Raw genomic sequence first — 26,926 nt, forward strand, 5'->3', positions numbered from 1 at the left:
CCTACAATGAACTCTTCAAAGCTGGAAGGCTGACCATAGAAATGGTGCGCTTGCAGGAGCTTTCGGGATTACAAGTAAGAAAAACTGTTTATAGAAAATGAGATCATTCAGAAGTTCTCAGTGTTTATATGTAACTCACTTATGTAAGTTGCCTTAGAATTTACCTCTTTTCTGTAAAGAAAACATCTTTGTCTGCTTTTATGGTTACAGACAACGTTTTACTTCAAGTTTCCCAAAAGAGGGGAAGAAGTGAGAGTCAGACAGGAACAGAGGGGAAAAATAAAGACAAAACAATACTCTGTAAAACTAATTACTCAAGCACATTTTTGACAAACAGTTGTAAGATCTGGTTGCTGTTGCCATTCTGCCACCAAGAAACCTGATGACTTCATTTGGGCCTCCTAAACCAGCTGCCCCTAAAGCTAGCAAGATCTACCCTTCAGTGTCCACTGATAAATTCCTTAATAGCTTAAGTGATTTTAGGAAATTTTTGGAAATTGTGTATGAATGGATGGATTCCATGGCGAGGTTATTGAGGTCAAATTGTGTGTGGCTAGGCATTGCCAGGCAAGTCTAAAAGATTAAATTCAATTATTTTGGGGGACTCAAGTATTGAGGAAATGATTATATAGCTGGTTAGGAAAAAATAATTTAGAAAGTCCTGTTTTCAGGTACACTGAATGACTGCATTCCTTTCCAGGCCTTTCTTGCATCTACTAGTTGTCAGAGGAAGCCTGTGGTTGTCACTGAAGGAGCCCATTTGTCATAGATAGTTCCTGTTGAGTCTCTTAGTCCACTTACTTTTCAATGAGCTGCACCCAGGAGAGCTCTCTCACAAAACCAGGTTAGGCTGATTCTGTCAAGTGGAAATTTTTTAATGGTAAATGGCAGAAAACCCAATCTAAAATCACTTATGCTACTAAGCAATTTATTAGTGTACACTGAAGAGTAGATCTTGCTAGCATTAGGGGCAGGTGGTTTAAGGGGCCCAAATGAAGTCAACAGTTTTCTTGGTGGCAAGAGGGCAATAGCAGCCAGACCTTACACCTTCTTATCATCAAGCCCAGCAGCTTAGACTTTTTTCTCCCAAAGCTGAGCAGTCATCATTGTCCTCTCATTGGCCTAGAAGGAGTCACACACCTCCTCTGCATTAGTCACTGTGATCACAGGAATGCAATTACTCTAATTTGGGTAAGACCAATTAAGGCTCATCCTGTTTATGGGCATCAACTCTACCCAAAGGACATGGTTTCCCAAAGGAAATATGGGTGCAGTTTTGACTAGAAGTAGAGTAAGTGAATGTTGAGTGGCAAACACAAGAGAAAGTAATTTTCACCCCATGAAGAGTCCTTTTAATTGGGCCAGTAATTTTTTTACATGCAGCATGATTGCCACTGAATGGAAATCTTTGTATGTCCACTTGTACAGCTTACACCTGACTTTCCCCACTGCAGCCCCCGCCCCCACCCTCCCTGTTACCCTCACATGGTTTAACTGAAAGCTCTGGTCGGGAGAGGCTCAGAAATATTTTATCACTTTGTGTGTAGGCAAAACCTCAGATCAATAAGGGAAGAAAGCCCAGGCCATACACTTAAAGGGAAAGAAGAGCCTCCAGATATAATAATCCACTGGGCACCATCAATTAATTTATGCATTAGAGGTTTTAAAGTGCATTCTCCTTACGAGAGAGAGATGAGGCGATATGGGAGTGCTTGTGAGGGATCCCCAGTGAATTAGGTCTGAAAAGAGGAGTTCTATATTTGGATGGTAAAAGAAAGGGAATTAGAAATTTGGGTGGATGCAAGAAGGAACCATGAGGGTTCAGAAAAACCTCTAGTGCTACCAGGGAAGTTTCATTCAGCTGTGTGTTTCATAAGCAATACCAATAGTATAAATAGACTTTTGCTCCTTCACACTAGCCCTTTTGCTTCTTTTGTGGTATTTTTCTTCTATCATATTTGGCTTAAATACCACCTCATTCCAGTGCTTCCCTTCCTCCATTCCCTCCCCAAGCCTTTTTCCTAATGTCTACTAAAAGGCCCCGCATCTGATATTAACCTAAAACTTCCTTGATTTCTTAAAGTTAGTTATTCATTAACAGAACCTAAATTACTGGTTGTTAGGCAAATCCAATTCTTTCAAACTACAGATCTGCTCAGAGAAATCTGTAAATCTAATGTAGAAATAAGTGAAGCTTTGTGCCAATTGTTAGGTCTAAGCAGAAGTTTGAGAGAGAGAAGAGAAGTTACTCATTTGCCCGATTCTGCATGGTGAGCCCATGGGGAGGGAATGAAGCGTACCACTGGCTTGACAAGCAGCTCAGGGAGACACGGCTGCAGCCCACGGGACTTGGCAGCAGCTGCAAGACTGCCTCTGAGCATGGTCATGGGTCCCAGCTGCAGTGCTCTAAAGATCAAGGATTTTGCCTTCTATTTTCTATGACCAGAGATTCCTGTGCAAAGAGGTATGGCTATCTTCTTTCATGTCCTTTTGTTCCGCAAAAACAAAAGCTAATTAAAGTAAATGTCAGAGGCTGCAGAGAGGCAAAGAGTGGGGGATAGGAGGAAGGAGCTGAGAAACTTCCAGGGGCTGGCTGATTATGCAGATAAAGCACATTTGGGAGCTGTGTGTCTAGCCATGTATGCAGGCATTTCAGTTATTAGGGTAAAAATGCCACTTCTCTGTGGGTTATTAAAACATGTCTCTAGGCCTCAGGAGCAGAAAGCTGTGCTTCTAGATTCATATTATGTGCATTTTTGTTTTACTCTGTAATAATCTAGTCTCATTTCTATTTTATACTTTCGTTTACCTCAATCAACATTTTGCAACCAGCAAAGAAAGTGGCTCTGCCTATGGATTTTCAAAGAAAATTAAATACTGTAGCATCGTTATAGTCAGTGGGTTGAACAGGGTCACCATTACTGTTTGTTTTTGCTGCCGTTTTTTCCTTTGGTGTTTCAGATGTCTTACGAATCATAATTAAATCTAACCACTTTTTAATTCTTTCAGATACACACTTAAATTGCTGTAGTAATCAACGATGGGATTAAATGACATTTATATATTTTTGATTTAGAAAGCAGAAAAAATACTTAGAGAAATATTTAAGTTGGTCATATATTTAGTATATGAAACTTAAATGTAAATGAAGATACATTTAACGTGAGTTTTCCATGTAGTTTGAGAGTTTGGGTACATTATCTGGAAGAACAAACCCACAGAATTTGAATTAGGATTTTTCAGCAAGATTTGTATTATTCCAGAGCAAAAATGACCTGCAAAGTCAAAATTTACAGGTGAAAATGAATACACTATAAAACTATGACAAGTCACAAAAGCCTTGATTTTAGAAAGCTTATTAGACTTGAAGTATTTCTCATTCTTTTTGAAGGAAATGTTTCCTATTTGTGTTTTAATAAGTTGAAATATGTAATCAAAATTAAGTCGTTTTTTGGGCTCTTGACTAAATAGGTCACCAAACCTATTTTTTTCATGTACTTATGAAATAAACCTGCTACAAACTTTGATTGTATGCACTCTAGCAAAAAGACAGGGCTGAGTCCTTTAGCATCACTGGGAATAAGCCAGCCTCAGAGGCTTTCAGTAGAAGTGAAGTGTAGCAGCATGCCACAGCCAAGGAAGCCCAGAGACATCCAGGGAACAATAGACATCTTGTGGGAAGGGCTGAAATGTATGCAGCCAATTCCCATGGGAACTCCTATAGTCCTTTCACGCTGTGTGAAAAAGATGCTCCTTCAAAAGAAACTTTAATCCTTTCTTTCAAGGGAAAAATCTGAGAACTTTATTGAAAGTTTCTAGAGCCCAAATAGGTCTCAGATTGTTAATGAGCATTTTTAATGCAGGTGAATAAAACGAAAATGTTTTGATGCAGAGTAATGTAGTCTAAAGCATAATGTAAACAAATATTGCCGTTCTAGAGTTTTCTGAAGTGAGGAAACCAGGGTATAGCCTAACCTAAGCTGCAAGCTAGAGACTGAATTCTTCAGAATAAGTTGGTTTCTTGAGTCGATTATGATGATTGAAATCTCCCCCAAGAGTTTCAATTATTCTACAGGCAGTGTCCCAATAGTGTGGTGATTAAGTCCTCCGGTTCATGTATATTTTCATTTAGCAGAATCTACAGATGCATAATAGAGTAAGCCATTAATGTTTTATTAGTGGGCATTGAGTGTAGGTCACCTTGAAAAGTAGTAAAGAAAGTAGCTGGAGCCCTGGACAGGCACTCCTTTCTCACTAACAAACATGAGAAGGAGTTCTACACTTCCATGGAAAACTCAGGTGTTTGGATTACCCAGCCACAAAAAGTTTGAGATACATTGTATCCTGGCCCATTTCTGCTCTGTAAAAACATTCACTGTTATTGTTCAACCTTGGTGGGGGTAGGATCACGGTAAAACTATCTCTCTAGGAAACAAGATAAGGTTACCAAAATCAACAGGGACACATTCAAGAGAGTGAAGTTTACAGATGAAAAGTGAACAACCCAGAGAAAAGGACAGGATGACTAAGATAGGGAAAGGACAACAAAGGTATAAATATGGCACAAACGGAAACAACCTAAACATGTTTAGCTCTGTGAACTCAATTTGGTGAACAGTACAGTTGTGTATTAATTTTTAAAAGGAATGGCATGGGGATGTGTTAACTGGTGGACTATCTATAGGAATAATAGTACTCTTAAGGATATGAATGCTGACACTTCTTCTATGGTTGTCGTATGCCAGGCTCTGTGTTAAATGTTTTACATCATCTCCTTAAACCTCCCAACAACCCATATCACAATCGTCAGGATCAAAGGAGGAACTGCAGGCTCAGGGAGTCTAATTAACCTGCCCACATTTACACTGCAGATAATGGCATAGCTGAGCTTGGAACCCAGTTGAGTCTAGGTTCCCATACTCTTATCACTCTGCTCTTCTTAGTGGAGTCCCATAGAGTGTCTAATTCAGGACTCTACACCCTTTAAAAAAATAAAACTGTATACAAATCTAGGGATTAAAAAACAGTAATAAGGAATAAAGGATTAAAAGGGAAAGCTAAAGCATTATCATCTATTCCATTAAAAGAGGAGCCTTCATTAGTATCTTGTAAATTAGAAAACTACTAATGAGAAAATACAGCTACTCATGAATGACTGGATTCTTGATTTTTATAAAGGGATTCTTCAAGGGGATAATTCTCCAAATGTGGATGTCATAAAAATATGATTGATCACCAACTGTCTAGGCGGATTTATGAGGTCGTTCTCCTGGAACACATGACCTGTTTTAACTGTGGCCACCCTGACCACACCCTTTGAGTAGACACATCACACCCTTTCAGTGAGCACAAAGATGAGATTATCTGCAGGATAGCTGCCTGTACGCAATGCCAGAAGAGAGATGATTTGATAGCTATAGATCTACCACAGGAACAGATGATTTAGGGGTCGAGAAGAATGCAGTTTTAAAAACCTTGCTTTTTTTAAAAATTTTATTTTATTATTATTATTATTTTTTATTATACTTTGCTTTTTAAAGTGCACTGTTAACTGTTTAAAGAATAAAGGAAAGTTCCAGTGCCTTTCTCTCCATCAGAGTGTCAGTAGATTAAGCAGGATAAACCTTTTTCCTGAGTGTTGCTGCAATATTTAAAAGTATAAATCCAGTATATCTGGTCCACGTGGATTTTTATGAAAAGCTTTCCAGCAAATAACGAAAAAAAGAGAGTATAGTATGTATGTTGTGAAGTTTGTTCTGTTTCTTAGCAACTTTCCGCATACTTAAACTTTCAGTAATATTACTCTAGAAGCAGAGCAAAGGGATACTTTCTTTAGGAGGTGACCCTTACTGGAGGAACACTCAGTTTCCAAAACGTGTGTGAAATCTCAGGGAGAGGGAAGTGTTAATGAGGCTGCAGTTCTCTTCTCCTCCCCTGGGGCTCGGAGAGGTGGCTCCCTACAGCCATTCCGTTCACCTGCTTGAGTTCCTGTTGAAAATTGTTTCCTGCGTGGCCCGTCCCCGCCCCCCATTCTTCCCTGGGAAAGTATAGATTTTCACGAACACAGGGAGTTCTGTTTTCTCTGTTAAAAACAACTCTCCTTTACTGGAGCAGGCTTTGTGTTTCACCCCAGGAAACAGAGCATTGCACTGGGAGGTAACTCCGCTGGGTGAGGTGCAGCCTGTCACCTGACCGGTCTCTGGGGCTGCCGGTGGCATCAGGCTGCATTCCTTGAATTCTTCCACCCGGCACCAGCTCCGCAATGAACAACTTCAGGTTCACTGAGCTGAGCGGATTCCACTCGCTGTGCCCTCGGAGCCTGCCTGAATCTCCCGCCCAGTCTCAAACCATGCAGCTGAGTAACTGCAAGGGCACCTTTGAGGAGTAGCAGCACGCAGGTAAAGTCGAGTTTGCGCGGGACAGCTGTGACTCCCTGAAACGTGCCGTGTTTGGCGCCGTCATTTCTGTTTTTGTGGTTTCTGTTTCTCCTTACAGAAAGCTGATTCGCCAGCAAATACCTGTTAAAAAAACAAAAAAAACAAAAAACAAAAAACAAAAGAAAAACTATATAAGGAGAAGGTGGGCCTCAGATTAGAACCCCTTAAAGATTAGGGAAAGAGATTATGAAGGAAGCAAATTAAAGGCAGTAAGAATTGTATAAACCAGTTTTTAAAATCATATACAAAGTATGAAATTTTGGAGTCTGGCCTACCTGAATGTGAATATTGTCTCTGTGTGTAACCTTGGGCATAATACTTAACCTTACTGGTCCTGTTTCCTCTTAGGTGGTAATATCTACCTGCAGAGTTGATGGGAGAACTAAGAGAAGCGTCTAGTGGCTAGCAAAAAGGTTGATGTGTAGAAAGTATTTGGGTATGTGCACATATGTGCATGTGTGTATATGGTGTGCTTGTGTGTATATGGTGCATGTATATGTGCACATGCACACAGGCCACATTACTATGATATTCATAAGGGTAGGGAGTTTCTCAAAACATAAGGTAGAATTTGATCTGGCTCTGACCTTCCCTGCTATTGCAAAAAGATCAGCAGGAGAAGCCAGACACCTGAGCAAAATATTAATGAGAGCTGCTGAAAAATAAATAATGTGCCTTGCCGGTCCTTATCTAGGAAGGGATGTGCAGCATGTGGAAGTACTCACTGAATGAGAGCTGATGGGAAGGGAGGCAGCTCAATAATAATTATCTCACACAGTCATGAATACAACTATCCTGAGAGACCAGCTGCCTTCAATCCTAACTTGGCAACTTACTCTTCAAGTGCCTCTTGAAGGCTGGTGGTTACTTTCCTCTCTAAACATCAGTTTTTGATTGCATGGAATTGTCATAAGAATTAAGTGGCTCAGTATGTGGGAAGCACTGAGATAAGTACCTGACACATGGCAAACACCCATCAAATGTCAGTTATGCCATTATTTTATAAAGGACTCCTTTACGCATTATCACCTGTGACCCTCAAAACACCCTGATGAAACAGACGAGGTGTGTATTAGCCCCATTTTGCAAATAAGAAAACCAAGGCTCAAGAAAGGAAAAAAACATGAACCAAAGGTCCCATAATCACTGAGTAGCTGAGCTGGGACTTGAACCTTGGTTCCTAGATGAGCAGATGACTTAGTGTGGACTTAGCACAAGTGCATTGAATGAAATCTGTAAAAATCTTAGTTATCCTAAAGGTGCTTCTCAAATGCCATTTCCTCCATGAAGCTATTCATTATCATCTTCCCCTGGAAGTGACTTCTCTCTCCCTTGTACTTCCCCAAACTTCTTTTTGTGTCATCCAGGAGATTTTTCTCTTGGTCACTCCCATATTGTACAAGGTGTTTTGAAGATCACTGTTGAAAATGTGCAAAGGAGCCCTTTGTAAAATAATGTGCAAGTCCCACCTCTCCCCACTCCACCCCTAGGTTTGTGAAAACTTTCCTGCATGGCTGTGTGTTAAACAACTTGATGTTTCTGTTTAGGGCCCAAAGCAATGTTTTGCATGTGATGGGCCCTCCAGAGTAACAGCTGAAGTTGGAAGCACGAATGTGGGACTCCACAGCAGGTGTCATGTAAATGTGAAGTGTGCAGAAAGAGCCCAGGAAAAGCCTGGGGGTGCTCCTCTGTACCAGCACGTATGTCTGCTCTTTCTTGGAGCTCCTGAGCATCTATGACTGGGGCAGCTGAATGTACTTCATGGAGTGCCACATGTCCAACAAACTGACAGGTCAGGTGAAGTCATTTCCATCCAGTTTTCCTGAATATTATTTTATTGAGACTCTTGTCACTGTAAATATCTGAGCCTGGGAGGAAAATGTGTTAAGAGAAAAATGTAGGAAAACACTGTGCTGATTTTTCTTAGAGATATTGTGATTCACTCTTCCGCATTTCCCAGGGTGCAAACTACTTTGCAGTACCTCACTCTGTGCTCCACCTGCCTCTGAAAGCTTACCACTCTCCTTTGCTCTTCCTCCAAGCATCTTCTCCTTGTGACTCTCTTGCTCTCTGGTTGCTCTAAATCCCAGGGCAGAGAATGGGCAAGGATCCAGGAGCAGTGTAGAAGGGGACAGGAATTCATTTTGTTGCTTAATAACCCTGCTCACACCTTCATCACTAAATATTAATAATGCTCTGAGGACCTTTACTCCTTACAGTAGCCTCACATCTTACCTGGAGTCAATATTTCATAATGGTTATGAATTTGGAGTCTAGCACTACTGGGGTCTCTGGATTCAAATTCTAGTTCTCCAGCTTGGTAGCTGCATGACTTTAGTAGTTATTTAACTACCTCAGGTTGCTCACCTACAAGGTGGGGATGATATATCTTCATATAGTTATGAGGATTAGATGAATTAGTATTTACAAAGGGTTTATGCCTGGTACATAGATAAAGGCATGTTAAGTATCAGGCTTCATTTTTCAAAAGCTGGTAGATAGTACAAAAATTGCATATAGGCAGTATTTTCTTTAAAATCCCTATGACTCATGAATTGTACCACTTAGAATACTACAGGTAGCTTATTTAGTTGAGTGTCTAATTAAAGATTTGGCTTGTATTTAGAGGCCACGTTGTGTAAAGAGTATGTGTCTTTAAACTTGCATTCAACACAGAGAGGTGCTCTCACAACAATAGCTCAGAGGAGAGGGCTGAGACTACCCAAGGGAACAACAGATTCTCCTCTCCCTTTTAACACTCTTTCTGACAAACACATTCAGAGTAAAATGCTAGGCAGAATTGCCTATTGCTTATATTAAATAACTCACTCTTGGTTCTCACTAAGCATGTGGCTGCATTTGTAAGTTACCCACATGTATGAGGTGATTCCCCTCTACTGTAAACTGTGAGGGAAGCGCACTGGACTGAAATCAGGAGACTATCCTTGCCACAGCTATTATGGGGCCTTGGGGAAGTCATTAAACCTCACCGGCCCTTAAATGATTACTAAGGTCTCTGCCAGTGCAAATGGTCTGTAATTTTATTAGGCCCAGAAGGGAGCTGAGAGAATAATCAGATGTCTAATTTGTGCCTTTGGTCTCCTCTCTGTAGACTGTTAATTGGGTGAAAAATATAGTGGGACTTTATTATTTCAACTGGAATAGAGGGAGGGTTGCCTGATCTCAAAGCCCTCTTTCTAGCCTTCATGGCAAGGCTATCATGTTCATTTAAGTGTTCAAGTTCATCTTCATGTTCAGTAGAGATATATCTAATGCCATTCTCCTAAGCAGCATCCTTTATTTTATTACTACTTGATTATAGAGTACGTAGGAGTAGGGTAAGTACTGAGGACAGCTTTTTGACTGACAGAGGGGGAACTTCTACTGCTAGCATAGCAAGGCAGCCCAACCAAGAGGGTAAGCACTGGTTTCTGTGTCCAGATTCTGGAAGAAAGGGTTCTAGGAAGTGGGTCTAGGAGATGTTTCCTATGCTCCCTCTTTTCCTTTTGTTCTCCCTTTCTGTTTGATTCCCATGAGAATCTGTTTGAGGAAAATCTGGCAAGTGTTAGGCATGATTATTGTTTGTTCTTGTGACATGGAGAGAAGAGAAGGATATAGAAAGGAGAAAAGTGTGGGGCTCATGTTGACTTTTAAAGTTCAAATTAAATTCTAGAGAAACCTAGTAATTTTTGACAAGACTTTTTGAGACAAAAACAAGGAAATAGCTCATTTAAAGATCATTAAGCCGGGATCTATTACTCCAGGCACATGTTTCCAAGTTTCTTTTTTCTCTCTCTCTCTGCTGGACACCGAGTTCACATTCTGAGCTTATGCCATTCTGCCAGGGGCTATATTGTGTCATTTGTTTCCCTTGCAGAGAGTGTCAATGAAGACCTCAAAGTCTGGAGAAAATGACCTTTCATGGAATAAGAAGTATACCTCCTGCTACATGTTTTTGTCTTACTGACCTCTGATAACTGAAACACATGGCTCTGGGTCTGTAGAAAGTCAACTGATCAAACTCCTCCTCACCATGCATCAACTGTTCAGACTGGTTTTGGGACAAAAAGATCTTTCACGAGCTGGAGACCTCTTCTCCTTAGATGACTCTGAGATTGAAGACAGCCTGACAGAAGCTTTGGAGCAAATTAAGATAATTAGCTCATCTTCAGTAAGTAAACTGGGTTACAGACTACATCTCTGAAATGGCCTATCCTAGAGGTAGAGATATGTATATATCCTGGCAGAAGGATCTTTGCAGGGGAAAGAGGAAATACTACTAATATTGGTCTTTCTTAACTCTGCTCTGTGGTTTTGTTGGCATCTAAGAAATAACAGTAGGGAAGTCATGGCTTAGCGGGGGCAGTTAGATTGTCTTTTGCGCACTCACAAAGACCAGAATTCTGAAAATTGCAGACCAGGGTGGAATTCTCACAAAAATATTATTTAGGGGCTATTTTTATTTCCTTGAAATGACACTGAGAGGAGAGGGAGCAAATCCAGGGAAAAGCAGACCTGCAGAGCAGCACAATAGAATCCGTAAACAAGAGCAGGGTGTGTGGGGGAGGCTGAATAATGAAAGAAGGCAGGATGACACCTCCTGCCACGCAGGTAATATGAGACCAGGACAACAATCACTCTGCTGCCAGAAGTGACAGTTGCCCAGGGCTTGATAACGGTGATTCTGTTTACTTCTGTATTGTCTCTATTTTTTATCTTTCCCTTGCTTCTTTTTCTACCCACCCACACCCCTGCTCCCTGTACCCGCCATTTAATTCCACCCACCCATTATTAGTCCCCAGTGTGATCAGACAGATGTAAAACCTCCCATCAATCCTTGCATTCCTTTGCTTCTCTTCAATGTCAAGATTATGTATTCTGAAAGCACTTCCCAAAGGGGATGGATGTGGAGTGCCCAGTGTGCTTTCATATTGACTGTCTTGATTGTACTTGGACCCTCCATGAGACTGGTCCCACTTCAAAGGCCTAGGGCCACCAGGCATCCACCCACATCCTCCCAGCTCAGCAGTGTTTGCCAACACTTGGCACAGACACCCATTGGGAAGAGGAAAGTGGTGGGACTCAAGCCATACAATACTGAACTGGCAAATGTGTGCATATTTCAGAAACAACAGCGCTCTTCCATGTTACAAAGAAGATACATTTAAAAGGTGCACTGGCAACCTATGCAGCCTCCTCTTCAAGCCTATTTTCTCTTGCTGGCTGCCATTAACATCCCGAACTCCCCCCAGTGACCAATGAAGTCACTGCTCAAAAAACTCTTCTTTTTCTCAGGTAATGTCTTTGATGGCAATTACTCATCCTCATCTTTTCCAGAACATTAATCAACTTAGTTTGACTCAAAGCACAACATGTTGCTGGTACATTTTCATTTTCTGGGTAAGATTTTTGTCCTGTTTTCAGAAGCCCCTTCTTTCACAGTCCTCTGCAAATAAATTGGCTGAAAATTACACTGGGTTTTCATCTTCTTAATAGGAAAACAAAACAAAACAGAAATCAAAGATCACATAGGTTCCCTAAAGCCTACTTCCACTAGAGGTCACTAGTGGCCAGTTATTTCTTTTGTTGCCATCATTATTTCTTTTGTTTCCATAATTGCTTGTTTCACAGACATCAAATTCAGAATTTTAGGACTGGTGACTCAGTTCTATTATATAGCTCCACTGGTTAACTATTAAGGCTGGCAAGTCCCTTGTCATTAGGATCATCGTCCATTCCTTAAGCTGTCCAAATAGCATCTCACTCTACCAGGAGTTCTGGAGAGCCAGGAGTTGATGTGTCTTCTTCATCTACTAACTTTTACCACATCTGACTTCTTCCATTTCTCTATCTGTAACCCCTTCATGGAGCAGAAGAAAAATGGTAGCTTCTAATTTATATATACCAAGTTTGAGGTTACCAATGCCAGCAGCTCCTTATCTTCCTTTTCTGATTAGCACATGGAACCACCATGCCTGCTCTATGGCTTGCTTCCCTGTTAGCTGTGTCCCATCCTTCTCTCAGATCCAGCCCCAACTATTCCTCTCTAGGCCTTTCCTAATGACCTTGGATCTCAGTAATCAATTCCACTTCTCATTTCTCTTCAGAAATGTAGAACAGGAAGGGATCTTCTAAATCGCCTTTTCCAACTTCCGGCACAGAAGATTGCTGAAAAATAGGTGGCTTCTCCTGCACTTGCAGTGATGAGAATATGCTGGGTTTCTAATATTGTTACCTGCTCCTCAATTTCCTTTGGTAAATTGTCCCTTTCCGTTGCATGAAGCCTTGATGGCGTCTCCATCAAGGTTCCCTACCATGAGTGCCCACTACCCTTCCCTGTCAGGGGTGGGGGAGAGAAGAGGTGAGACACACAGCCCAAGCTTGAAAATCAGAAGTTTTTCCCCAGTAATTTTAAGAAAGATATCAGCAGAGGGTGATTTATCATGAGGACGGTGCCGCAAAGAAACAATACTTTACTTCCCCCCCCTCCATCATTGTAGCTGCCTTGATCACTGCTCCTTTTAAGGCCTGGCCCTTCACTTTCTCCTTCAAACATGTGGGCCACCTCTTATCTTCTTATTATTGCTATTATTATTATTATTTGCTGTACTTATTCAGAATTTTTCTGTTGCTTATGATCAAAGAACCCTGACAAAGAGATAGCTGTTTCATTGTTGGGAGTTCAAATGGTTAACATGTTCCTCTGCTTAGCCAGACGAAATCTTACTTTGTACTTTCTAACTGTTGTCTCTGTTCTGTTCTCTGCCCCCCAAAATCAAAAGAGTCTACCTTCCATTTCTACAAGAACAACTTTAAACCTTTTGAAGATAAGCACCAGGCTTCACCTCTGGCTTGTCTCCTCCCAGCTAAACATCTTAGTGTCCTTGGGTTTTCCATGAAAAAGAAGAAGACTGTGTCAGGGAAAGGTTACACCACCTCATGTTGTAGCCCTCAATTGTCAGATCTGGAAAACTCAATTTTGTTGTACCTGAGAAATGCTATCCAAATCATGCTATCCAAACACAAGATTTGGAAATATAAATTAGAACACGATGTATTGATTTACAATGAAAATTATAACTCATACAGATCAGAATTCTTGTGTGTTTCATGCTGTTCTCCTCAAGTCTGTTTACTCAGTCTTTCTTTGGATAAGAAATACTTTTATTGATTAGGTTTCTTCCTCCTCCATTGCAATCACATTCCAGCCCTTCCTCCCTGAGATTACATCTAACTCACTTGCAAAGTCACCCATGAAAAGATAATGTCTTGGTTTAGGCCTGTACTGGCTAATCCCAGTCATACGAGTGGCCTTTATTGGTTTAGTCCTCAAAGGACAATCTTGTTTCTACCTTGTTAGAGAAGGCTTCATTGAAGCTCCCAAGTATTACCTACACTCTTAACATTCTGGTTACCGTCCTTTGGAATAGTCCTAATTTATTATTGTAATTTATCATTGCCCAATGCTCAGACCAATTGCTTAGAACAACTACTAATACTAGTCAAATATTCTGTGTTTTTAAAAAATCAGTTGGCTACATTTATCTTGTGATGTGCTAAGGCATTCCGGTAGAATCAAGACTTGTAATTAGATAAGTTTAAATTTTTTAAAGTGTATTCTGCCACATTTTAAACATTGCAAAAAAAAAAAAATTATTGTCTTTAAGCCCTCATTCCAGAATATGCCTTTTAAACATCATGATTCTGTCAAATATATTACTTATCACTTTCAGCTCTGTGGAATCCAAAAATGTGGCAAACAAGCCTCCAATCCTTCCCCCAGAGCCACTCACAAAATAATTAAACCTTACTAGATTTCACTCTCCAGTCCATGTCCTCTTTTTCTACCAGTTACTATAAAATACTGCTATGAAATATTTTGCCCTTACGTTTCACTTTGAAAATGTGACTCCTCAACTCAATATCCTCTCCAAGTTCCCAAATATACCTTTAAGTTTTGTCTTTTCATTTCGAGTCCTTTCTAGACCACTTTTACCTAATAATCACTTGTACTAACTTGACTTTCCTCCCAGGCTACTCCAAATGAGATTGTCTCATCCACTCATCCACTTCTCCCACCTTTCCCTTGGTGTTCACCTCGTGCCCAACTCATCCATCCACCTTCCAGTACTCTTTATTTTTCTTTTAATAATGAAACACACCAGGCACACAGAATCACCCACTTTAACATGTTAGGTACAATTGAAAATCCCTGCATGTCTGTTTTTAATCCAATTCTCCTCTGTCATGCTTCCCAAGGTAACCAATATCCTGCTTGTGGTATTTAGCTATGCATGGTTGCTTTCTGTTTTTGTTTTTGCTACATATCCATGGTTCCAAAGTGAATTATAGCATAATATTTCATATTTTTAAACTTTATATAAATGTTGTCATAGGGCTCAAATTACGTTTTTGAGATTTGTCTATATTGGTGCATGTAGTTTCAACTCATTTATTTTTGCTGAGGCAGAGTATTCCCTTATAAGAATGTGCTACAATGTATCCATTCTATTTTAGTCTACATTTATTATTTAAACAGTGCTACATAAACATCCTTGTAATTGGAAATTTTGGCCAATTATTTCTAAAGTTCTAAATACTTGTAATTGCCAAGTATTTCTGAAGTACACAATTCAAAGTGAAACAACAGGTTTTAGGGTTTTGTGTCTTTGCAACTTTATGATTATACCAACAAATTGCTTTCCAACGTGGATGTGCCAGTTTACACACCTAACATCAGTGTCTGAAAGTTCCAGTTGTTTTATATCCTCACCAGTGCTTACTTTTATCAGATTTTAAAAGTTTTTTTTTATCTAAGTGAAGCAGCATGTAATTGTTTAAACATACACTCCTCTCATTATTGCGGAGGTTGACCACTTTTTCATATTAAGCATATTAAGCATATGAAAAAGTGGTCAACCTCCGCAATAATGAGAGGAGTGTTTGCTATTTGCCATTTGTTTTCCTCTGAAGGAAGTGCCTACTACTTTACTTCCAGTGAAGTATCTGTTTATGGTTTTTTTTCTTTTTTCTTTTGTAGTTTCAAAATCTTATTTTATTAACTTGGAGTATTTTGTATATTCTTTTATTAGTCCTTTGTCACCTACGCAGGTTGTGTATCTCACTCTGATACACAACTTATCTCTTACCTTGTAATAAGTCTTGATATCTGGTAGGACAGTATTCCCAAACTTCTTTAACATTGCTCTGTTGGTTTCTGTTCTTTAATAATTTTATATTAAGCTTCTCCTGTTTTCTGAATAATTCTATCAGTATCTTAATTGGGTGTGATTTTATCTATAGATTAATTTGAAGAAAATTAACATCATTATGTACTGTCTTTATATCTATAGACACTGCATTTCTATCCCTTTATTTATATGTTTTTAAATGTTGTTCAGAAAGGTTTTATGATATTTTTCCTACGAATGTTAAGAATATTATATATCTTTTGTTAAATGTACAAGGGTTTTATATTTTTTTCTGAGAATATGAATATTCTTTTTTAAAATTATATTTTCCAATTATATTTTCAGTTGATTATAACATAAGTGATTCTTGTATAGTGATCTTACGTTCATCAAACTCACTCAACTCTCCTACTAATCCTAATAATTTGTCAATATACATTTTCCAGTTTATTCAACAAATATTTATTAGTTGTCTACTACGTTTCAGACACTGTACTGGATGTTAGGATGTAAGAGTCATCAAAAAAGACAAAAAAAAGCCCTCTGACATCATCCATTTAATCGGGTAAGACAGAAAATAAACAAATAAGGAAGATATGTAGTGTATTAGAAGATAAGTAAGTGCTATGTAGAAAATTAAAGCAGAGGGCAGTGATAGGGTATCGGAGGCTTGAAATTTTAAATAGGGTGGACAAGGTAGTCCATACTGAGACAAAAGCTGACATTGAAGCAAAACTTGAAGGAAATGAGAGAGCAATACTTGTGGGTATCTGGAGAAAATCATTTCAGGCAGAGGAACCATTAAGTACAAAAGTCCTAAGGTTGTAGACTGGAGTTTCTGAGGTCAGTGTGGCTGTAGTGAAGGGAACAATGGGGAAAGGGAGATGAGATTAGGAGAGAAGTGGAGGCTGGATTGTTGGAGTCTTGGGCAGCCACTGGGGAGTTCTGAGCAGAAGTAACATGGTCTGATTTTTCTGTTCCTGTTTTGGGAACAGTCTGTGGAAAGGCAAGAGTGAAATCAGAAAGGCCAGTTAAGTGGCTACTGAAACAATTCAGATAGGAAGCAGCAGAGATTCTGACCATCATGGAGCAGTGGTGGTGGTGAGAAGTGTTCAGATGATCCTAGATATATTTTGAAGATAGGACCAACAGGATTTGCTGAAGTATGTGTGTGTGACGAAGAGAGAGACGGGCGGGGGGAGAGAGAGAGAGAGAGAGAAAGAACAAACTGAAGATTTTTGGCCTGAAAAACTAGCGTAATAAAATTGTCAATAAGTAAGATGAAGATGACCAAGGAAGGAAGGAATTTGAAGAGGGAGGGTGAGGGGAAGGGAGTGTAGGAAGAATCCCGAGTTTCACTTTACTTGCGTAAAGTCTGAGCTGTGAGAATTCTGAGTGGAGATGTGCAAGTATTGTATGTATGAGTCTGGAGCAGGAGAGAAGTCTGGGCTGGCAATTACAATTTTGGAACTTGTCAGCCTTGAGACTGAGCGAGATCACCAAGGGAGTGAGTGCAGACAGAAAGTAAAAAGTCCAGAGACTGAGTCCAGTACTCAGAAGTTAAGGAGATGATGAAGGACTAGGAAAATAAACTGAGAAGAAATATCCAGTTAAAAAAAAAAAAAAAGAAAGAAAGTCAGAAGATAATGGTGTCCTGAATGCCAGGTGAATAAACTGTTCCAAGGACAGAGTGATGTCAAATGCCACTGATTGGTCAAGTGAGATTTGTCACTGATTGGTCAAGACTGAGAATTGCCTGAGGTTCAGACACATGAAGGTCATTATGACTCGACAAGAGCAGTTGTCACTGGATGGGTCAGACTGAAAACCAGATTGGAGTTAGTTCAAGATGGTGGGAAGAGAAGAAATGAAGAAAATGAGCAGGGACAACCCTGGGCATTTTCCCATAAAGATCAGAGAAATGGGCTGGTATTTAGAAAGAATGGGATAGGGAGAAAGGAGAGAATCAAGAAAAAATATGTTTTAAATGGAAGAAGCACATTCCTTGATTTTTTTATGCATAAGTCATCACTTTAAAATAATTATGGTTTTGTTTCTTCCTTTCCAATCCTTATTCTGTTATTTGATTTCTTTGTCTCACATCCTGACTAGCTCTCCAGAACTAGATTGACTAGAATGAGTTATCCTTCTCTCTTTTTATTTAAAGAGAGTTTTCTGACTTTTCAGTGTAAGCATAATGTTTGCTCCAGGCTTTTGGTTAATGCTCTTTATCAGATTAAGGAGGTTCCCATTTATTCCTGTTTTTCTAAGAATTGTTTAATTTTATCAACTGATTTTTCTATCCTCTTGAGATAATCCTATTTTCCCCTTTAATCTGTTAATGTGGTGAATTACAGTAATAGATTTTTCAAATATAGAACCATTATTGCATTCCTGGAGCAAAATAAAATTGTTGTTTATTTTAATGCATTTTAAAATTTGGTTTGCTGTTTTTAAAGTAGTTTTAGAACTATGCGTATATATGAGATTGGACTTTAATTGCCCTTTTTCCACTGTCTTTACCTGGCTTTGATATCAAGTTATACACAGTAGTTTCATAAAATGAGTTGAGAAATATTTCCACATTTTCTGTGATCTGCAAGAGTTTGTAATATTGTGACCTAATCCTCAAAGATTTCATAGAACACTGTAAAACTCTCTGGCACTATAAATTTGTGTATTTTAATAGATTTTTAAGCTACTGGTTCAACCTCTGTGAGGAAAATTAGGAATGTTGCTTCAGTCACTTTTGGTAAAGTATATTTTCTAAGCAATTTTATATTTTATCTGAGCTTTCAAATTTATTAGCATCAAATTGTTTGAATTATTATTTTTTTGGCAGCATCTGTATTCATTGATATCTTATCAATATTTTCAGAGCTTTGTCTTCTACTTTTCAAAGTTTTGATTTATTGATCATCTGTATAGGATCATTTCAAAATCTCATTAATTTTTTTTTAAGTCTTTACTACTTTACTTTTTGTACTTTCTATGGCTTTATTCTGCTGTTCTTTTTTTTTAGTCTCCTCAATCGTATAATTAGGTTATTGATTATTTTAACTTTCTTATTTTCCAATATAAGCATGTAAGACCATAAATTTCTTGCTAAGTAACATTTAGCATCGTTCTATGAGTTTTGAGATATGTTTTTATTGTAAATTCTAAATATTTTCTTAGTTTTATTGTGACTTCCTCTGACTCACAAGTAATTTAGAAGTTAGTTTTAATTTCCCCAAGAATTCTTGTAATCTTTTTGTTGTTAAGTTAAATCTTAACTGCATGTAATCAGAGAATGTGAACTGCATGATACTAGTTATTTCGAAGTAGTTGAGACTTGCTTTGTTACAGAGTTTATGGCTAATCTGTGTAAATAATAACAGCTAATACTTCTGTGGCACTTACTGTGTGGCAGAAACTGTTCTTTTTTTTTTTTACCGCTTTATTTTTTAATTTTTTTATTTTTATTTTTTATTTTTTTATTATACTTTAAGTTCTAGGGTACCTGTGCATAACGTGCAGGTTTGTTACATATGTATACTTGTGCCATGTTAGTGTGCTGCACCCATTAACTCGTCAGCACCCATCAGTTCATCATTTATATCAGGTATAACTCCCAATGCAATCCCTCCCCCCTCCCCATGATAGGCCCCGGTGTGTGATGTTCCCCTTCCCGAGTCCAAGTGATCTCATTGTTCAGTTCCCACCTATGAGTGAGAACATGCAGTATTTGGTTTTCTGTTCTTGTGATAGTCTGCTGAGAATGATGGTTTCCAGCTGCATCCATGTCCCTACAAAGGACGCAAACTCATCCTTTTTTATGGCTGCATAGTATTCCATGGTGTATATGTGCCACATTTTCTTAATCCAGTCTGTCGCAGATGGGCATTTGGGTTGATTCCAAGTCTTTGCTATTGTGAATAGTGCCACAATAAACATACGTGTGCATGTGTCTTTATAGCAGCATGATTTATAATCCTTTGGGTATATACCCAGTAGTGGGATGGCTGGGTCATATAGTTCTAGATCCTTGAGGAATTGCCATACTGTTTTCCATAACGGTTGAACTAGTTTACAATCCCACCAACAGTGTAAAAGTGTTCCTATTTCTCCACGTCCTCTCCAACACCTGTTGTTTCCTGACTTTTGAATGATTGCCATTCTAACTGGTGTGAGATGGTATCTCATTGTGGTTTTGATTTGCATTTCTCTGATGGCGAGTGATGATGAGCATTTTTTCATGTGTCTGTTGGCTGTATGAATGTCTTCTTTTGAGAAATGTCTGTTCATATCGTTTCCCCACTTTTTGATGGGGTTGTTTGTTTTTTTCTTGTATATTTGTTTGAGTTCTTTGTAGATTCTGGATATTAGCCCTTTGTCAGATGAGTAGATTGCAAAAATTCAGAAACTGTTCTAAGAGCTTTTCACATGTTAATATGAATGTGATGAGTAGACTGCAAAAATTCAGAAACTGTTCTAAGAGCTTTTCACGTTAATATATTTATTTCTTTCAGTAGATTTTTGAGATAAGTATACCAATATTGCCATTTTATAGATGAGGAAATAGGCATAAAAAGTTAATAATGTAACTTGACCAAGGTTGTATAGCTAGTAACTAGTAGAAACAAAAATCAAGCCCAGAATGTGAGTTCAGAAACTATTCTTAGCCACCAAACTATGCTGCCTCTTTTTTTTTTTTTTTTCTTGAGTCAGAGTCTTGCTCTGTCGGGTTCAGTGGTGCACTCAACCTCCGCCTCCTGGGTTCAAGCAATTCTCCTGCCTCAGCCTCCTTGGTAGCTGGGATTACAGGCGCCCACAACCACACCTGGCTAATTTTGGTATTTTCAGTAGAGATGGGGTTTCACCATGTTGGTCAGGCTTGTCTTGAACTCCTGACCTCACGATCCATCCTCCTCGGTCTCTCAAAGTGCTGGGATTACAGGCATAAGCCACCACGCCTGGTCTATGCTGCCTCTTTAAATGTTTAATATGTGCTTGAAAGGAATGTGTATTCTCTAATTATTGGATATCTTAATATCTATATTATTATATATTAAATATGTTGATTAAAGAACTCTTGTTAATGATATTGTTCAAATTTTGTATATCCTCAGTAAGTTTGCATTTGTTTGGACTGTCAGTTACTAACAGATATGTTTTACATTTTCCATTATGATTTTGGGTTTGCCAATTTCTCCTTGTAATTTTGTCAAGCTTGCCTTTATTCATGTGAGGGCTTTTTTATTATGATGCAGAGGTTAGAGATTGTTATTTCTTTCTTGGAAAACTTTTCTTTTCATTAGTATATACTGAGCATTTTTATTCCTAGTAAGTTTTGCCTGTTTTCTTTGGAGTAGAAGTTATCTATTTTTTCTCTATCTTTTTACTTTTACCTTTCTATGTCGTTATGACTTAAATGTAATTTGTAAATGTTATATAAGTAGATTTTTTCAATAATCTAAATAGAAAATATCTGTCTTTTAATTGGTAAATTTAGTCAACTCACTTACTATGATAAGCGATCTATTTGGATGTATTTCATTTTATTTGTGTTGTATTTTCTGACTTTACCATGTTAATTTTTATCTTTTTTCTGAAAATTTTTAATTGATTGAGTTTTTATCACTTTATTTTCTGTCACTCTTGGGGCTAGTGGATTGAAGATTATGTATTCTATTTCTATTATTTTAATATAGTTGTCTTTAACATTTTAGCAAATATACTGATGCTATTTCATCAATTCTAAGATAGACATTTTCCCATATTAAAATCTCTGAAATAAATGTGTGTTTTATAATTGATGACAATCTTCCAATTGCTGTTGGCCAGGCAGTAGTCATACATAGTTGTCATGGCCTCCATGTGCAGGAACTTGTCATATTGTTCTTCATATTGTTACCATTCTAACTGAATTGGATACCTTATTGTTCCTACCAATGTTGAGTTAAATATCCATTTAAAATGTTTTCAAAACTACTAGACTATAATGTGGCACTGAAACAGAAACTTATTGCGTATGCAGAAAGGCATGCAGAGATAGCATCATGGTATATAAGTTTTATATTATTTAACCAATCATTGGGGGAATGACAGCAATTCCACATTTTCTTGCAAAATAATAACTGGGCACTATATGGAACCTACACAAGATTATAGTTTTTGTTACTGAGATATTGGTAAAAGATCACCTATTACACTATAATAAGTAATGCAATTGAGGGCAGGAGAAATGCACAGTTCTCTTAGAATAGATGAAAGAAATTTCAAGGAAATGAGAGTCTAGCATGCTCAATTAATATCCTGTATAAGACTCTCTTGGAGGCATGATGTCCCTCACAATTTAACTGGCAGTCTCTTCTCTTTCTTTATGACACACGAAATAATCATAGATCTTCTCATTGATGCCATCTTACATTTGATAAATTGCAGTAACTATGTCTAAAGTTATTCAGGAACTCTGTTCTCCTCCTATTCCTTGAAGTACCTTGGAATACTTTAATGCCCATCTTACATGTTATTAACCAGCACTTTTATTTACTTGTGTCACACCCTTGAAACTATTTTTTTTAAATGAGAGGCTTTTAAAAAATATATAGTCGGCCGGGCGCCGTGGCTCACGCCTGTAATCCCAGCACTTTGGGAGGCCGAGGCGGGCGAATCACAAGGTCAGGAGATCGAGACCACGGTGAAACCCCGTCTCTATTAAAATACAAAAAAAAATTAGCCGGGTGCGGTGGTGGGCGCCTGTAGTCCCAGCTACTCAGGAGGCTGAGGCAGGAGAATGGCGTGAACCTGGGAGGCAGAGCTTGCGGTGAGCCCAGATTGCGTCACTGCACTCCAGCCTGGGCCACAGAGCGAGACTCCGCCTAAAAAAAAAAAAAAAAAAATATATATATATATATATATAGTCAATGTTTGCTTAAAATGCCTAATATTTCCCTGTTTCTTTTTTCACCTTTATTTTTTTATTGACTTTCTTTTTTGTTTGTTTTCCAGAACCCAAGTTCTTGTTTTCTGAAGTATACACTTTAAAAGTATCTTTAGCAAGTGCAGTGGCATGTCCCTGTAGTCCCAGTTACTCAGCATGCTGAAGTCAGAGGACCATTTGAGACAGGTCTTTGAGGCTACAGCATGCTATAATTGCATCTCTGAGTAGCCACTGTACTTCAGCCTGGGCAACATAGCAAGACCCCATCTTTGGGGAAAAGAAAGCCCTTCAGTGAAGGTGTGTTAATGATAAACTCTCTAAATATTTGTTTTTCTTAAAAAGTCCTTATTTTTGCCCTTAATTTTGAATAATTACCAGAATGTGCATTTCTAGATTGGCAGCCATTTCATTTCTCAGTAGTTTCTATTATTGCTGTTATGAAATGTGTTGTCAGTTTAATTGCCATTTCTTTTTACTCAATCTACTTTTCTCTCTATTTAATATTTTCCCTGTGCCTTTGGTGTTCTATGGTTTCACTATTACATGTCTAGATGTGGTTTTATTTGTATATTCCTACTCAATCCTTATTTTGTTTTGTGAGTTTGAGGGTTTTATGTCTTTTTTCAATTTTGTAAAGTTCTTAAACTTTTTCTCAAATATTAACTTTTACATCTGATCTTTCCTTTTGTATATCATATTTATTCACTCAGTTGTGCATCCAACAAATAAGTATTGAGTACATACTCTCTTCTAGCAATATTCTAGGCAATGAGAACATAATAGTACAAAAAAAAGGACAAAAATCATCGCCCTCATATCTGTCGTATTCTATCCTATTTTATCTTCCATATTTCTTGATCTATTATATTTTCCAACTTTCTGTGATATATTATTTTCTCAGCTCTATCTTCCAATCCATTAAGTCTTTTTTTCAACTCTATCCACCCACTGTTTCATCCATCTACTGAGGTTTTGCTTTCTAGAGGGTTTTTTTTAAAAAACAAAATTTCTGGTTTTTAAAAAAGTGACTTGGTCTTTAAAAAGAAAAATAATTATTCTTTATACATTGACTGATTTTGAACATATAATTTAATAATTTGAGGTCAATAATTTCATTACCTGAAATTTTAAAATATCTAATTTGCTCTGTATTTAATCTGCTGACATGTGCTCATATTGGCTTATTTTCTTGGGTATTTCATAATATTAAATTTTTAAGTTCAGCATAAATAAGATTTTATTTGTGTAAGTACTGAGTGGTCTGGATTGAGTGTGGTACCTTCAAAGTAGTTTATATTTGCTTCTGCTAGGAATCCCAGCAATATTGTCACTTCTAAGCTCACTTGTTGTTAGTGGTGGTGACATCTTGCCTTTGGAGATTCTTGAAGTGATAGAATAAATGGCATAATATATCATTATATACACATTGTGTGTGTGTGTGTGTGTGTATGTGTGTATGCTTTTAAAAGTGGAAAGAGGGATAAAAATATACAGGATTATTAGTATGGATGCCAATGTAGAATATGACTATAAGAGGGTAATAACTATGTGATCCTTGTGCCGTACATTATTAAGTAGTTGTGGAATAAATGTATAAAAATATCAAGCACACAAGAAAATGTTTGTGAAGAAATTCAATTATCTCTCCTCCCTGACATCATAATTTATACCTATAAAACACTGCAGACACCACCAAAAGGGTCCTAGAACTGATAAACGACTTCAGTAAAGTTTTAGGATACAAAGCTCACTGTACAACAAGCATTAGCATTTCTACACACTAGTAACATTCAAGATGAGAGCCAAAACAAGAACACAATCCCATTTACAATAGCTGCAAGAAACTAAAATACCTAGGAATGCATCTAACAAAGGAGCCAAAAGATCTCTGCAGGGACAACTACAAAACTTTACTGAAAGAAATCACAGGTGACACAAACAAATGGAAAAATATTCCACGCTCATGAATTGAAAGAATCGGTATCATGAAAATAGCCATACTGCCCAAAGCAATCTATAGATTCAACACAATTCCTAACAAATGATCAACATCAGCTGGGCGCAAGTGACTCACATCTGTAATTACAGCACTTTGGGGGGCCAAGGCAGGTGGATCACTCGAGGCCAGTTTGAGACCAGCCTGGCCAACATGGTGAAACCCTGTCTCTACTAAAAATACAAAAAATTAACTGGGTGTGGTGGCACACGCCTGTGGTTCCAGCTACTCAGGAGACTGAGGCACAAAAATCACTTGAAATTGGGAGGCAGAGGTTACAGTGAGTTGAGATCACATCACTGCCCTCCAGCCTGGGTGATAGAGCAAGACTCTGTCTTGAAACAAACAAACAAACAAACAAACAAACAAAAAACCTACCAACATCATTTTTCACAATATTAGAAAAAACTATTCTAAAATTCATATATAACCAAAAAAGAGTCCAAATACCCAAAGCAATCCTAAGCAAAAAGTACAAAGCTGGAGACATCACATTACCAGACCTTAAACTATATTATAAGGCTACAGTAACTAAGACAGCATGGTTGGTATAAAAACAGACACATAGACCAATGGAACAGAATAGAGAACCAAGAAATAAAGCCACACACCTACAACTATCTGATCTTTGACAGAGTCAACAAAACTGAGCAATGAGGAAAGGACTCCCTATTCAATAAATGACTAGCCATATGCAGAAGAATGAAACTGAATTCCTACCTATCACCATATACAAAGATTAACTCAAGGTGGATTAAAGATTTAAATGTAAGACCTCAAACTATAAGAATCCTCAAAGATAATCTAGGAAACACCATTCTGGACATTGGTCTTGGGAAAGAATTTATGACTAAGTCCTCAACCGCAATTGCAACAAAAACAAAAATTGACAAGTGGGACCTAATTAAGCTAAAGAGCTTCTGTTTCTGTAGCAGTACCATGCTGTTTTAGTTACTATAGCCTTATAACATAGTTTGAAGTCAGGTAATGTGATGCCTCCAACTTTGTTCTTTTTGCTTAGGATTGATTTGGCTATTCGGGCTTTTTTTTTGGTTCCATATGAATTTTAGAATCATTTTCTCTAATTCTGTGAAAAATGATGTTGATAATTTGATAGGAATTGTGTTGAATCTATAGACTGCTTTGGGCAGTATGGCCATTTTAACAATTCTGATTTTTCCAATCTATGAGCTTCTTTCTGCACAGAAAAAGAAACTATCAACAAAGTAAACAGGTAACCTAGAAAGTGGGAGAAAATATTCGTGAACTATGCATCTGACAAAGTTCTGATATCCAGAATCAGTAAAGAACTTAAACAATTTGACATGCAAAAAACAATTAGTCCCATTAAAAAGTGGGCAAAGGACAGGAACAGACCCTTTTCAAAAGAAGACATACAAGCAGCCAACAAACATGAAAAAGTGCTCAACTTTACCAATTATCAGAGAAATGCAAATCAAAATCACAATGAAATACTATCCCATACTAGCTAGAATGGCTTTTGTTAAAAAGTCAAAAAATAGCAGATGTTGGTGAGGCTGCAGATGCAGAGAAAAGGGAAAGTTTATACCCAGTTGGTGGGAATGTAAATTAGTTCAGCCACTGTGGAAACCAGTGTGAAGATTTCTCAAAGAACTCAGAACTACCATTTGACCCAGCAATTCCATTACTGGGCATATACTCAAAGGAAAATAAATGATTCTACCAAAAAGACGCAGCACTACTCACAATAGCAAAGACATGGAATCAACCTAGGTGGTCATTAACAGTGGATTGGATAAAGAAAATACGGTACATATGCACCATGGAATACTACACAGCCATAAAAAAGAACAAAGTCATGTCTTTTGCAGCAACATGGATGCAGCTAGAGGCCATTTATCCTAAGTGAACTAAAGCAGAAACAGAAACTAAATACCACACTTTTTTTTTCACTTATAAGTGGGAGCCAAGCATTTGGTACACACAGACATAAAGATGGGAACAATAGACACTGGGGACTTGAAAAAGAAGGAGGGAAGGAGGTAAGGAATGAAAAATTTCCTATTGTATACTATGCTCACTACCTGGGTGATGGGATCATTTATGCCCCCAAACCTCAGTGTCATAAAATATACCCTTGTAACAAACCTGCTCATATACACTCTGAATCTAAAATAAAAGTTGAAATTATAAAATATTTTTAAAAAGAAAGTGAGAGATAAATACGTTTCCAGACAAATAAAAACAAGGAATTCATTGACAACAGACCTACTCAACAAAAAATGAAAGAAATTCTTCAGAGATAAGGAATATAATATATTCAGACACTTTTATCCATCAAAAAAAAAGAAGAACACTGGAAGTGCAATAAAGATATCTATTAGAAAGAAAGAGA

General features: G+C 37.9%; 1 protein-coding gene across 5 annotated transcripts in view; it reads left to right on the forward strand.

Annotated features, from left to right (window-relative positions):
• The first annotated feature begins 2,166 nt into the window (after window positions 1–2,166).
• VEPH1 (ventricular zone expressed PH domain containing 1) overlaps window positions 2,167–26,926 on the forward strand; it is a 232,380-nt gene continuing 207,620 nt past the window's right edge. For 2 of the 5 annotated variants that reach the window (XM_023223372.2, XM_023223373.2), the window contains exons 1-2: window positions 2,325–2,464; window positions 10,315–10,608. In XM_023223372.2, coding sequence (XP_023079140.1) covers window positions 10,471–10,608 — 138 coding nt within the window. In that variant the 5' untranslated portion in view covers window positions 2,325–2,464; window positions 10,315–10,470. Of the gene's footprint in view, window positions 2,271–2,324; window positions 2,465–6,133; window positions 6,399–10,314; window positions 10,609–26,926 lie in introns of those variants that run through there. The other 3 variants (XM_023223374.1, XM_023223371.1, XM_023223376.1) reach the window with 3 other exon arrangements.

Source organism: Piliocolobus tephrosceles, chromosome 2, assembly GCF_002776525.5.
Source record: "Piliocolobus tephrosceles isolate RC106 chromosome 2, ASM277652v3, whole genome shotgun sequence".
Classification (NCBI taxonomy): domain Eukaryota; kingdom Metazoa; phylum Chordata; class Mammalia; order Primates; family Cercopithecidae; genus Piliocolobus; species Piliocolobus tephrosceles.